General features: G+C 38.5%; 2 protein-coding genes across 34 annotated transcripts in view; one reads left to right on the top strand and one right to left on the bottom strand.

The window, feature by feature from the left end:
• The window catches only part of GREB1L (GREB1 like retinoic acid receptor coactivator), a 214,248-nt gene extending 206,884 nt beyond the window's left edge, over positions 1-7,364 (top strand). For all 17 annotated transcript variants that reach the window (XM_065582068.1, XM_065582066.1, XM_008178656.4 and 14 more), the window contains 2 exons: positions 1,531-1,669; positions 4,300-7,364. In XM_065582068.1, the coding sequence (XP_065438140.1) occupies positions 1,531-1,669; positions 4,300-4,463 (303 nt within the window). In that variant the 3' untranslated portion in view covers positions 4,464-7,364. The remainder of the gene's footprint in view (positions 1-1,530; positions 1,670-4,299) is intronic.
• Positions 7,365-10,639: 3,275 nt separating this feature from the next.
• ESCO1 (establishment of sister chromatid cohesion N-acetyltransferase 1) overlaps positions 10,640-14,808 on the bottom strand; it is a 52,638-nt gene continuing 48,469 nt past the window's right edge. For 14 of the 17 annotated variants that reach the window (XR_010598007.1, XR_010598006.1, XR_010598003.1 and 11 more), the window contains one exon: positions 10,640-11,340. Coding sequence is in view for 7 of the 17 variants with exons in the window: in XM_005309487.5 (XP_005309544.2) it covers positions 11,193-11,340 (148 nt within the window). In the remaining 10 variants the exon portion in view is untranslated. Of the gene's footprint in view, positions 11,341-12,416; positions 12,558-14,808 lie in introns of all 17 variants that reach the window. The other 3 variants (XR_010597998.1, XR_010597997.1, XR_010597996.1) reach the window with 2 other exon arrangements.

The following is a 14,808-nucleotide window of genomic DNA, read 5'->3' on the forward strand; positions in this document are numbered from 1 at the left end:
TGTTTTTTTTCCATACACATTATAGATAGGTGTGTAAGGAGGCAGACATCCTGTTCCCTAGTGTGATTTGGTGGTTTGAGGCAGACAGCAACTAATGCCCCGTCTTATGCTTTACCTGTTAGGATATTGATCCATAAGCATTCAAGTTCATGTTCTTCTGAATTATCAGTGACTCGGAAACAAGTAATACCATTTTTGACAGTGGCATACTATATTCTCATTTGCCCACTTGATATTTCCTAAATAGGTTAGAACCATTGATTTTAACATTACAATCATAGGAATACATCCCACCAAATTTCAGTAATACCAACTACATTGAATTTATGCTAATAAACGAAAGGAACTGGAATTGTTCATTTATTACCCTGGCTCCTAGCATTGGTGTAGAGGCTATCGAAGAGTTTCTTCTCTTCATGTCCTTTGGTTTCTTGATTGATTTTTGTTCCCAATATCTGGATTTTTGTGCTCACTGAATGCTCATGTCATCCCTCTTCTCCGCTTCCATCCTCCCCGTTTTTGTTATTAGGTTAAGAGAGCCATACTCAATCTTTTTGTAGTCTATCACATATAATAATGTAAGAATTTGTTTGCAGTGAAAGCCCTTGTTCTTGGATGCCAGTTTGCCATTTAGCTATCTGTACAGACCCTGATGTTCATCCATGTACTTTTTAAGACATGCATCCCCCAAATCTTTACTACTTTTTGTCATGTGTTTCTGATTCACATTTGTTGCCACTTTGTTCTTGCTTGGCCAGTTTTTGACATTACACTGCTGCACTAGCCTGATTGCTCACTCCAACAAAGCACAGTGTAATTATCCTCCTCTTTAATGTACCCCTCCCTACACCACTTCTGCATTTTCCTTCTTAATAGGATATACTTCAAATGCCATGTCATTGGAACAAATGAAATAATATTACCATCATTGTATGATTATCACACAAGCACAGACCTCAGAGATTTAGATCAAGTCAGCAAAGTAATGGAGAAGCATGGGGTTAAATTAGACTACAGTGGGCCCTTTCTATTTGCTAGAGTCTGATGCAATAGTTTTAAATCTCACCTTAGCTGCAGGCATCACTTTTCTTCTGGAAATCATCCCATCAGAAGACCTAGGATTGAATGCCAAGGCTAGTCTATGCACCATTTTATTTGCATTACAGATGAATCTTTTGAATTAAAATATGGAAAAATCCCATTACTGTGTAAAGCTTTTTTAGTAAAGGGAAGGGATTAAAAGAAGAGAATGAGTAAGATTCACAGCAGAGATTTTTTTGGCTAGGGACTTGGAAAGGTAACAAATGAGCTAAGGACTTTCTGTGGCTCTAATTAGAATTCAATCAGGAAGATTGCCTAATAGAACCCCCAAATGTGCAAACTGTATCCAAGATTGTGGATTTTTTGGTTTTTTAAACTCAAGTCAACCAACTCTGGCCTCCTGTAGTTATTTTATGTTCAGCCTCCGTATCAGGTCCCTCCTGGGGGGTTTTCTTAAAACATTCTTTCTGTTTTGCTTTTTGGTTTCAGGTGGCGATCTGCTATGTGAGCTCCCGCCCACACTCCATCAATGTCAACTGTGAGGGGGTGTTTTTCAGTGGACTCCTGTTGTACCTCTGTGACTCTTTCGTAGGTGCAGACCTTCTTAAGAAGTTCAAATTCCTGAAAGGTAATGATTTCTCCACTGGGTATCTCTGTTGCTTTTCGTACAAAATAATAGCTCACAAGCAAAATGAAATACAGAGGATGAAATGAATCCATACATTTCTCCATCTTCATAATCCGTGCTGGTGTTGCTCCAACAAGGAATGCATTCGGTCTGCTCTTTCGATTTGTACAGCGCTCCCACCATCATAATAACAAGGCTATAGTGAAGAAAAGCCTTGATAAATAGCACTAACCGCAGTGGCATCAAATGGAAATAGGTGTGGTATATGTCGAGTGCAGCCAGTGCAGCATGCAGCTGAGTACTTCACTAACATATGATTTGGAGATAGAGTTCAGAACATAGACATTGCCATAATGGATGGGACAAGCCGTTCATCTATTCCAAACTATTCTCGTGCCTTTGATGGTAGTGAATATCCAGTGCTCTGGCGAAGGTGCAAGAAATCCTGCAGTGAACAATAATAGAGTAACCTGCTCATTGAGGAAGTTTCTTCCTACCTCTGTTAGTGGTTGTCTTATGCCCTAATACTGAGGGTTTATATCACTAATTTTGTGTAAAAGAGAAAAAAAACCCTTGTCTAATGCAATTGTGGATGATGTTGCTCTCCATATAAATGTCTCATTCTTCTAACCTATTGGCCTCAGTGATATCTTGCGGCAATGAGTTCTGAGGGCTAAATATGCATTACATAGAAAAGTATTTCCTTTCATCAGTTTTTAATGTATTGCCTTTCAGTTTCATTGAATGTGCACTTGTTCTTGTGTTATGAGCTAGGATGAGGAGGAGGGTTTGACTCCTCCCCCCAAGAAAATTCATTATTCATTTCTAAACAGTCACACTCTTTTCAGTCTCTCCTCATTTGGATGTCTTTCCATGTCTTTAAACATTTTCATTGCCTACTCTCTTCATACCTTCTATTTCTGCTATATTCCTTTGACACCAGAACTGAACCACAGTACAGGTGAGGTGTAGCATCAATTCCTATGGTACATTTTCGGTGGCTAGATTGTGCCCCTGTAGATTTGAGCACAAAAGGGATACTTAGCATGAAGCTTTACCCCTCAAAGTATTATTTCATAGCCCGTTCTTTTATATCCTGATCTTTTTTTGTATTCTTAAGCAGTGATCTTTACTGAGTTGTCCACAGTGACATGCAGGTCTTTTTTCATGAGTGATTACAGTTTAACTCATAACCCAGTAATGTGTTAAATTTGCTTTTGTCAGCACTGAATTTCCTCTCTCGTCATGCTGCCAATGCACCTAGCTTTGTTTAGCCTCCTCTGAAGTTCCTCACAGGCTTCTCTACTGTTGTTTCACCTCAGTAGTTTTGCATCATCTGCACATTTTGCCACCTGGCTGTGGATCTGTGAGTTTTCTTTAAGAATGGCAGTCATGTGGTGTGTGTGTTTTGTTTTTGCTAAGGCTGGATAGCATCTACCATGTCATGGGCATGACAAAAAACAATATAAAACAGCACCAATCTTGGGGCACCCCCTTGTTAGCCTCTTGCTATGTCAAAAATAAACCATTTGTTCTAATCTGTTGTCTTTCTCTTCGTCAGTACTTAATCCATGGCAGTACTTTGCCTGTCAGCATATGACTACTTAGTTTCCTTAACAGCCTTTTGTGTGGGACTTTAGGAAAGGACTTTTGAAAGTCCAAATTAATCATCATAAACCATATTAACATCAGCAAATTGTCCACTATCCTAAAATCATTGCCAGGTTGTATACAGGCCCAGTCACTTAGAATAGGGCATACTTTAATTTTTTGAGTGGTGTGAGGAAGGAAGCAAATCCCAGGAGTTCTGGCTATGGAGTGGATGAATGGGTGACCCACACTCGCATGAGTGGAAACCTTCGCTGGGTCATGGACTCACGTTTGTAAGGTGCCTAACACAAGGTATAGTTACACTGCAAAAAAAAGATAAATGTTCTTAACTCAAGTTAAAATAGCAGTGCAGACACCCCAACACAGCAGCTCAAATTCAACCCCAGGTTCCTTTGTGGGCTTTAACTGCTAGCATATGTTAAAAGCCAAATTGCCATGTCTTCACTGCTATTTTAACCCAAGTTAGCGAACCTAAATTAAGAACACACCATTTTCTGCAGTGTAGATATATGCACAGCAGGGAGTGGATATCTGATCCCTGACTAGTTCCGTAGGAGCTACTGCAATATAAATAAATAAATAATGCCCCCTTAGCTGCCATGAATCCTCATTCATTTGAAGTTGCTTTGTCAGACATCTTGTGCATGATTTCAGGCTTGGACTGTAGAGAGGGATTTCTCTCTCCCCTCCTCCCAAATCCCTCTTTCATTGGAAACTGCTGAATGCCAAACACATTTTGTAATACTTTCTTCCCACTGTTTACATACCTGTATTCTTTTCAGTCATTTTTGCAGAGATGTTTGCCCACTCTCTCATGCCTCACTTTCCATATCTGAGACTGATCATACTGGGTACACTGTTCATGTCAGACACCTTAATGGACACTTGGGAGCTTATGACGGTTTTGTGTGGGAAAGGCCTCCAAGTAGTAGTTTTTAGTGTTTTTGTCTTTTTGCAAATGAGGCAAGAAAATTGAAGTCTTACATGTTACTAAAGCTGTATCTTGTTTTTAATTTAAGGTGCCACCTTGTGTGTCATATGCCAAGACAGAAGCTCTTTACGTCAAACAATAGTCCGTTTAGAGCTGGAAGACGAGTGGCAGTTTCGTCTCCGCGATGAGTTTCAGACTGCCAACAGCATTGATGACAAACCACTCTATTTTCTCACTGGACGCCACATATAAACTTGATAGGAGACCAAATAACAAAGGCAAAGAAGAGAACTTGAGACATTTCTTTGTTTGGTTGGCTTTTGGGGGGAGAGGGGAGGGGACAGAAGAAACAACCAAGTACAATCACTGTGGAGCAAAGTGCAACCAATATTTATCTAGTCTACTCTAAAGGAGTCCCCAAAATTCTAAAGTAGGCTTTGTTTCTAGGCATATGTTTATCACTTCAGTTATGATTACAGGCGCTTGGATTCAAGTTAATTCCACGTTAGTCGCAGTTAATGAAACTAACACCACAGCCTACAAGCTGTCTCCTGTGATGTGGGAGGAGGACATATTTTGGTTGATGAAGAGTTCTCTTGGGGTTTTTTGTACTATGCTAAGCTAGGGGAAGAAACTGACTTCAGCATCCACTAGCCTGAAGGTATAACACCAGACTCACACCATTGAAGATAATATGCTGAGGAGACTCCTCCGTTTCTCTTCAGATCTGTACTTTGGTACAGTAATACTCAGGGGTTTGAAATTACAAAGTAACTTAGATATTTGTATTAAAAGTAGTCTTGTTCTCTTTCTGTGCAGTGTTACTTTAAAACTTGTAATTGTTTATGTATTGAAACTGTGTCTTTGGCAAAATTTCCACAGGAGTTAGAAGTTTACTACTTAAACCTGAACAAATCAGTAAATGCTTGGCAGGCATGGAGCACGCACGCAGGTTCTCCTAGTAACATTCTTTCACCCTCTTTAACAAAAATTCTACTCCACAATTAAAGAGTCACTGGCTGGCCAGCATAACGAAGAGAAAAAGATTCCTTATGCACATTGGCTCTTTAGTTAGAGCAGCTAAACACCAGCACAACGACTTCAGATAGTTATAGCGTCAGAGGTTTTAAAAATTGTGAAACATCCCATTTTAGCTGGTACACTTTACCAGTACATCAAAAACTTTGTCCAGGTTTGATTGAATGCAATTTGCTCCAAGTATCCTTCCTCATTCACCTGCAATAGTGTGTAGAGTCCTGAGGTGAGATTTTTGTTGTTGCTGCTGTTTTTGAGAACTTAGGTACCCTGCCCAGAAGTGAATCATAAAATAGGAAGACCGTGTTCAAGAGTATGGCAGCCGATCTGAACTGAATTTTATATCTAAAGTGAGCTAAAATGGGGTGAGGCACAATGGCTTGGGGCTTTTCCGTAGCCCACTGAAAATCACTTCACAAGTGAGCTTGAATCAATTGCAAGAGAATCTGCCCATAATCAAAAAGGTCTGTTTGAATACAGTACCTAGAACAGGTTGGTCCTTTCATTTTGAATATTAAACTTTTGTAAATATGGCTGTAGTGATTATGCATTATTCTGGTCTAAAACACATTACTGTGTTCTCTTTAAATAACTGCTGTTCTGTTATAGAATTAACCTGGTGCACTAGCACTTGGTTTCAGGGTTATAGGTGTTGACCAGTTTTACTAGTGCAGTTAACATTTTTAGAAGTATTCACTGTTTTATACTGGTTACTCAATTGAGATTTCAATATTTTATAAAAGGTACCCTTCCCCCACACATTCTCCTCTCTCCACCTCCTTAGTTGAAAAAAAATGCAACCTCCTTTATAAGATGGTAGAAAAATCAATAATATTCACTTCATTGTGTTTTTATGAAGTTCTTAACACATCCTTTATATGTGACCTGCAAGTCAACTGAGAAGGGCCTGCCAAAACTGCATTTTGAACAAAGTGTTAATCAAGCAACTTTTTTATCTTGTGAAAAGATGAATGTTTACAGATAATGAAAAACATAATATATTAGACTGAAGCTAAAAAGGAAAATAATGGTTTGCATATCTGTTGATTTTAATAGAGCTTAACTGTGAGGCTGTCAATGTAGCATATTTCAAATGAACAACCCTTTTCTTTTTCTTTAGATTTAAATATTTTTAAGTGTCCTTCATACAGCCTTATGTTTTAAAATATATCTTAATTTTAATTTAGCCGGTGGGGATACAGAGGTATATTTTGAAACTTTTCGTTACACCTGAATACATTTCAGTACTTCTGGTTTGCCAGAAGAGCTTAGGGCTGATTGAATAACTTTTGAATTTTAGTTGAGGTAAAAAATTTAGAAATGTTACCTATAGTCTGCAAGTCGGAGGATATAAAATGTTCAAAAGTGATTTCCTTTGTTTGTGTACATGATGTTTGCACTAAGTTCTTTAAATTCCAGGTGCTAAGACTATTTTGATGATGATTATTTAGCCCTGTGGTAAAGTGGTGCGAAATTGTCCTGATGGTTGAGAACTAAATCAGAAAGCTAGTGTATCTGCCTTCCATTATCAAACAAGCAATTGGTTTCTATAACACTTTTATTCTCCAGTGGAGAGGGAAGGTTTTTGGCAACACTTTCTTTTGAAGACTATATCATTATAAATCTTTACTTAAAATAATCCAGGGTCAGTCTGCTTGAAAACTACAGCTCATAGTCCTTGAATACATGAGGAGACCATACTTTGACATCTAGAGTATAACTGTTCTGTTTTGGTTTTAAGCCTCATCATCAAGGGCACTCTTATGAATGTATTAAATAGGCCAGCATTATATTTTACCTGTTGACATGTAAAATCTGGACATGATTGACCGTTCACAGGTTAATATTGAATGTAAACTAAGATTTGAATGAAAATCATATTCAGATGCATCTTGCTGTAATTTATGCAATTGCTTTTTGTGACTTTTGGAAGGGGGTTAAAATGTTGCTTTTAGTGTAAAATTTTCTTAACCAAAACATGGTGAATTTAGCTTCACTAGTCAGTCTACCTCACATTTTATTGTTTATTAATTGAAATTGTCTGCAGTTGTGGTTACAATATGTTTATGATGTGCTTTCATTAAATTTGATGAACATATTAAATTGCCATTTAAGAGACTGCATTTTCTTCAGATTTGTTGTATAACAGGTTGGGTATTTAATTTTGACTATAACATGTCCCTGTACTACCTTTTTAATATAATCTTCAATTTGCTCACTGTCGAGCAGTCAATAACTTTCAGTATCTGAGCAAAGCACTCTCTTCCAAAAATGCCATGATCTTTCACAATTGGTAGTGATTGTGTTACATAGTGCTAAAACTGGTAGGATATATTTCAGAGTAGCAGTTATGTTAGTCTGTATCCACAAAAAGAACAGGAGTACTTGTGGCACCTTAGAGACTAACAAATTTATTTGAGCATAAGCTTTCGTGGGCTACAGCCCACTTAATCGGATGCATAAAATGGAACATATAGTAAGAAGATATACAGAGAACATGAAAAGGTGGAAGTTGCCCTACCAACTCTAAGAGGCTAATTAATTAAGATGAGCTATTATCAGCAGGAGGAAAAAAAAACTTTTGTAGTGATAATCAAGGTGGCCCATTTTGGACAGTTGACAAGAAGGTGTAAGGATACTTAACATGGGGAAATAGATTCAATTTGTGTAATGACCCAGCCCCACACAGTCTTTATTCAAGCCCAAGTTAATGGTATCTAGTTTGCAAATTAATTCCAGTTCAGCAGTTTCTCGTTGGAGTCTGTTTTTGAAGCTTTTTTGTTGAAAAATTGCCACCTTTAAGTCTGTTACTGAGTGACCAGAGAGGTTGAAGTGTTCCCCTACTGATTTTTGAATGTTAAGATTTCGGATGTCAGATTTGTGTCCATTTATTCTTTTGCGTAGAGACTTTCTCACCCACAACTATTTCACATATGGGGACAATACGTACCTTCAAGTCAGCGGCACTGCAATGGGTACCCGCATGGCCACACAGTATGCCAACATTTTTATGGCCGACTTAGGGGACGAGAGCTAAGGAAGCGTTGTTCTAACGCCCCTACTCTACTTGTGCTACATTGATGACATCTTCATTATCTGGACCCATGGAAAAGAAGCTCTTGAGGAATTCCACCATGATTTCAACAATTGCTATTTTTACCACTGAGGTTCTAGAGGAAAGATCACATGTATCAAGGGAAAACCTTGGAACCAAGCAGCAAGTAGAAAACCTAGAAGAGATCATGCAACTTCCAAAAGCTCTTTATGACAAATGAATATGCTTTCACCCAGACCTGAGCCTGGGAGGCAGGATTTCTCTTTCTGGATGAATAGTTTGCTTCAACCACAGGGTGGGTGCGAGAGTCAGCATGTCAGGGATACTCTCGAGCTAAGGGCTTCACCACGCTCCTCCTCCATCCAGTCTTCAGTCACCATGGATCCCACCAACTACAAGCTAGTCTAGGACGAGATCTCCCACATTCGGTACATGGGAACAATAGGAGTCGCCCGCCACCCCCCCCAAGAAGAGAATTTCTCAGGGTTTTACTCCATCTTTATTGTTCACAAGTTCACTGGAGAAGTCCTCCATCTCTGAGGGTCCAACAAATGGATGAAGAAAACAAAGTTCCAGATGGATATCCTACCTTCAATAATGACATCAGTGTCTCAAGGGGACTTCCTTACCTCAGTGGACTTGGAAGAGACATATTCCACATTCCAGTGTTCCCGTGCCACCACAAGCTTCTGAGATTAGCTTACAGCATGAATCGCTACCAGTACTGAACACTCCCATTCTGTCTCATCACCCCCCCCTCTTTCTGAAAATGCTGGTGATCAAGCCAGACTCTGGTCCCAGGGCACTTACCTGTACCCTTTTTTGGACAACATCTTAATCAGAGCCTTAATCAGAGAATGTAGGACACGGCCCCAAGACTTGGAATTTGGAGCTTCTGTAAATGCATAATTCATAATAAACACAAAGAATAATTCCTTGCGCTCCTTGACAAGGATCATGCACCTGGGTGTAGAGAGAGATATTAACAACACAGATCTACCCCTCAGTAGACAGATTCCAGAAGATTCAGAATTTGATATCCATGCTGGTCAAGTGCAGGAGCCCAACCATTGCTCATTGCTGGGCTTCCTGGTCTCATGCACAGGGGTCACTCCAGGGGTGAGATTCCACATCAGGTGCCTTTAGGCTTTTCTTGTGAAAATATGGGACCACTCCCTAGAGTGCAGGCAACTTCAGGTACATGTCCCGAAACAGGTTCTTAACTCACTGAGATAGTGGATAGTCTGGAAAATTATCCACAGGGGTCTTTCCAGATGCTTTCTGGAACTCAGGGTTCTCACCACCGATTCCAGTCTGATGGGAAGCATACCTGGATCCCAAAATGGTATAGAGCATCTGGAGCCCAGGGAAAAGGGACCACGCCATTGATCTCTTGGAACTTGGGGCAGCCAAACTAGCTCTTCTGAGATTCCAGAGCCCCCTAAAAGAAAATCATGTCATGACAATGGCTGCATACATTAACCACCATGAGAAACAAACTGCAGAATGGAAAATTTCTTAAATTCGTTTATGAAGGGGTGTTAAACTCATAGTCCAAAACTGATTTTTTTGGCCAAGAAACTATTCAGTAAAAAAAATTTCACCCAGCTCTAGTCTCACTACTGGTAAAGGAAACAGCTTTTCTCAGCTGCTAGCTGTGACTGCAATAAATGAGCTGAAGCCACAGTGCTGGGAGGCTTATATTGTTGCTCACCTCTGGACAAGAGCAAGCAATAAAATAAAGAATTTATTTGCTGGAACAGTTTAAGGTTCTCTCTTCCTCCCCCCATCATAACTTTCCACTTCTTATACCACAGACAGATATTAGACCACCACTGTTACTCCTACAGTATATGCTTCAAAAATTAATTCTGGCATAGGGAACTATTCCTTAGGAAGTGAGAGGCTTTGTTGTATTGAAGATTGTTTTGAATCAGGACTTTCCTTTTGGATGTTAATCTGATTGATGTTTCACCACTGAACATTTCAGTTGCAGGAATATAAACACCAAAGACTACTTTTTTACTCTGTTAGCATCACTTAGGAAAAAAAGCTATCAAGTACTTTATTTTTTAATCTACATTATATACAGATAAAGGCCACAGCAGTTTTTCACCATATAAACCCTTTTAAAGTGGAGGGCTTTATGAAGGAGATACAAAGTGAAGTTCACTAATAAAGGCATATACCCAGATCAGCATTTTTGAAAAAAAGGTGAAGCATATACCTGTTTGTATTTTGCAAATTCATCTTTCACAAACTACTGCTAAATATCCCCTGTGCAAAATGTGTAAATTCCTTATTCTTCTTATAATTGAGAAATCAGGTTAATTTCATCTTTGTTATTCATATTAATGCATAGTAGAACCTCTATGTAATTAATCTGGCAAGACTATCATCTATAAAGAGTGCACTGTAATATTTGTCATTTAAGTTCTAATTGAGCAGGGTTTTAAATTTTGATAAATGATCTTTTATATACCTTACTAAACATCTAAAACTGATAAAGTACTAAAGATTACAGTGCCAAGCAACACTGGTATATCACCACATTAAGAACTTCAGTATGTACTCAGTGAGACCATAGTCCTTGCATTAGTTTACAGTCCATTATGAACAATATCTGCTGCATGTAAACATGACTAAAGATAAAAATACATCAAACTTCTGTAAAAGATAACAAAATATCTTCTTTAAAAAACAGAGTTAGACTATTCCTGCACAATTTACAATTTTAATAAAATAGTACAACTTTATTTAGTTGTTACCAGTCCTGAGTTCGTTGTAATAATAATTATATATAATTCTAGCCCTAGTTCCTGGTCAGGGTCTGAACTCAATCAGTACTTGTTAGCAGAAGTCTCCCAATATTTGTTGCTGAAGGAATTCCACTAAGTATGATATTGTCCATTGAGAAAGTTATATACCAGGAACTGGCCAGTGCCACAGTACTGCGTTGCAAAGAGTTTTCCATCAGGAGTGGGATCAGAGAAAGCAATTTCTTCTTTTCTCAAGTATGAGCCATATATAAAATTACTCCTGTTTAAAAAAAGTAAATTGGTTATTTTCCATGAAATGATAATGCAAAAGTATATTTTTATATCTTGAAAGTTACCTTTCTTCAAATTATTTTTCAGTTGAGCTGATCCTTATAATGGGTCTTCACTCTCCATGGAGCTTTAGGGGCAAAACCAGACCTGTCTGTCACTGGCTGGGTGTTAAACCTCTTTCTCTGAATAGTCAGCCAACGTAACTTTCCTAATATGTTTTAAAGTATATATGGGGGGACAGCTGTAGCCATCAAATAGAGAATTCATACTTTATGGTGCATATGTGCTACAGTATAAATTCTGAATTTCATAGCTAAAGCCTCTTCTCTCCCCATCTGCATAATCTGAGCAAACAGCCACTGAGAGTCCAGTTTAAAAAAAAAAAAAAAAATTAATAGGCAGGATCATTTGCACAGAACAAATGAAGAAAGCTTTCTTTCAGGTAAGAAAACAAGTTCTCCCATTCTTCATATTGATCCTCAGTCCTTTACAGAGGGAATTAATCTGGAGCTCAAAAAATGATTTCAACATGAGATGTGTAGAAGAGCAGTCTGAGTTCAATGTAATGGCACAGCAGGAAGTACCTTCCTGCTAAAGGCATTGTGAGTGTCTTGGATGTCTACTTTTTAATGTACAGCAAATATACTGGTTACCAGGTGCCTGCCTTGCATATTTCCTCTTAAATTATTACCTCTTGGGCCACAAAGCTATTATTCAATGGAGCTCTCAGAGGATAGAGGAGTTCTGATATTCCCCACAGCCAAATTTCCCCCCAGCAGCTAGATGATAGATTAAAAAAATTATCAAGTTCTTCCAAGTCTATTATTTTGGTAGATAATAAAAGTAGAAATTGAGTGGAGTCAATTATTTAGTTACAGTAGCTGCTGAAATTCAAAAAGTTAAAGCTTTATAACCATTAAAACATCAATTGACAAAATATACAAAGTAAATATCCTTAAATTCTAAGTTCTCATGCCACATTCTTTTCCTATCTGTAATTTTTGATTATCAATACAATTTTGTCAGTTTGCGTGTACAATAAAAAAAAAAAAAATCTGTATTTACCGACATATACCAATAAAAATCCAATCCTTCCAAGCCTACTGAGAGTATTTTTCTTTGTAGGAGGAAGATAGTCTGACTTCATGTATGTCTCGAGGGGGCTGTGGACATAGATGGTGCTACCAGTTTTTCGCAGAAGGCACTCTGTTAGGAAAAGAATGAAGCCAAGGCCATTTCTTATGATGTGTAAAAAGGTAGTGTTTAATTTCTGAATAAAAACCAAACCTGTGTCAAGTACTACTTTAACTAGAATCCTAGCAGTGTCTTCCGTACCAGTACAGCTATCAGAAATACAACCTAAAACCTTTATATGCAAGTCAATGAGTGCTTAAGATGGTGTTTGATAAGAGGGTCAAACTATCTTGTAATCCGAGGATGGAGGTCTTTGGCTATGTTAGGTAGAGATGATGCTGTGAGAAACAATTAGACATCAGGATAAAAGTAGATCTTGCCTGGTTTACAAACAACATGGCTGAGCAATGTACTTTCAAGATGTTTATCATTAAAGGCATATAAAGGGAGAAAAATTGGATCTGTGTCCTTTTGTTCACATAGGAAGTATAAAAGTGGGCCAAAAGGATTATTCTCTCCTTGACTTTTAACATAGGAATCTCAGGTGTTTACCCCTGCTTTGCTTGATGTGTCCTTGTAGGGCCCAGGATTCTAGATTTGGTGCTCTCCAAGACCTTAACTGAAAGGTAGGACCTGAAACAGTTAAACCCACAAAATAAAAAGGGACATCAAGGGACTATACTGCAAGAACTCCAGAATCTGATGGATGTTTGCCGATCTGGACAGGATCTATTTATCAAAAATTATATTTCAACCAAATAGAATTGTGGCTGTGGATGAAGCACCCTTTGAGAAGAGCAGGCTAAAAATAGAGTGTATGTGTATGTGTGTATGAATTTGTAATGTGTGTATATAAAAAATACCATGCCCAAAATATGCTGATATCAAGAATATTTTACTCTAAAGGAAGGCTAGCAGTTGCTTTCTTTGTACTGCATTTAAGACCATGTTTCTAGCTAGGAATCGAGGGAGGCTCCTAGAGATCTTAAAACAATAAAATGAAAATCTGTGTAAGAGCACGTATCTGCTGAGGAGTCTGTTGAAGCTAGAATGACTCTAGTGAAACAGGTAACTAATGCTAAATCCAAGCCCTGCTGAGGATACTTCCATTATTTTAGATCAGGATCTATTCAGCTGTCAGAAGGGCCCTTTCCAACAAGATAATGGTCTTTAATTAAGATTTAGTGAGCTGGTATGTAGAGTGAGGGAAAATTCCTTGTTGGACTCTGGTGAAAATCATTTACAGGTGTTTTTGATGCTTTGTGTCTCTAGCATCTCCTTGATTTTGATCCATCATGTGTCACTCAAGAGGGAGGATGGTCTCAAGCAATTCTGAAAAGCAACTATTTTTAGATTTTTACTTCCTCAGAAATTGTTGTTTGTTTTTTAGCAAGACCTCTGCTCCAAAGAGACTATATATATTTTTTTAAGTTAAGGGGAGCAAGGAGTTCAGGTGCTGGGCCCAAGGAGGAAGATTCCCTAGGTTCAACAGAGAATGCATCCCTACATTAAAAAGGGAGGAACTGATATCCATGGCAGTAAACCTGTCTTCCAATCCAAGGGGACATTGCAACTGTCAAGGTCTATGGGGACCCTGCTACGCAAAGCTGCAGGAGCCCCATACATAAGAAAGCTTACTATTGGAAATGCTGGTGCAGTCAGCAAGGAAGCATTAGTCTCCACAATGATATTGTCAGGTTGCTGTGAGAATGGATATTGAGCTCAGCTCTTCACTCACCCTGGACCCAGTTAGAGACTTCTGCATTCTACCTGTCAGAGCTTTCTACCCGAGAGCAGAAAAGGTAAAGCTCCCCTTCAATGAAGGTCCGGACAAGGAATTACAAGCAGCATTTTCTGATTCTTTATTTTTTAGATTTGTCTGATGTTTTCGTCAGACAGAAGAGCTACTGCAGAAGGATTTGAACTCATAGGGTCTGTGAAAATAGAATTAAAGACAAATTAGCAAATTTAGGTGTTCACTTGACGATATCAACTTAAAAGCAATTTCCAGCTTTAGAAGGAAAAAAAAATTAATACAAAGGTTCTGAAAACAAATGGTCTACAAAGGGAGTCCAGAGACTACTGTGGGGAGAAAGTGGGGGAAGTGAACAAACTGGCTGGTTCTTTGCTGCGGAAGAAGGGGAGAGGTGGCCTTCCTTGTTGATAGATTGGCAGTTTAACACACCTAAACTCCATGGAAAATAAAATCTACTGTAATGATCAGTGGACCTGAACAGGGTGAAAAAAGTCAGATTCAGACGAATGTTAAAGACCACTTAAGGAGAAGTGTAAGCAGGTAAGAAGAATACAAGAGGTAGCCCTG

Source organism: Chrysemys picta, chromosome 2 (genome assembly GCF_011386835.1).
Source record: "Chrysemys picta bellii isolate R12L10 chromosome 2, ASM1138683v2, whole genome shotgun sequence".
Taxonomy (NCBI): Eukaryota; Metazoa; Chordata; order Testudines; family Emydidae; genus Chrysemys; species Chrysemys picta.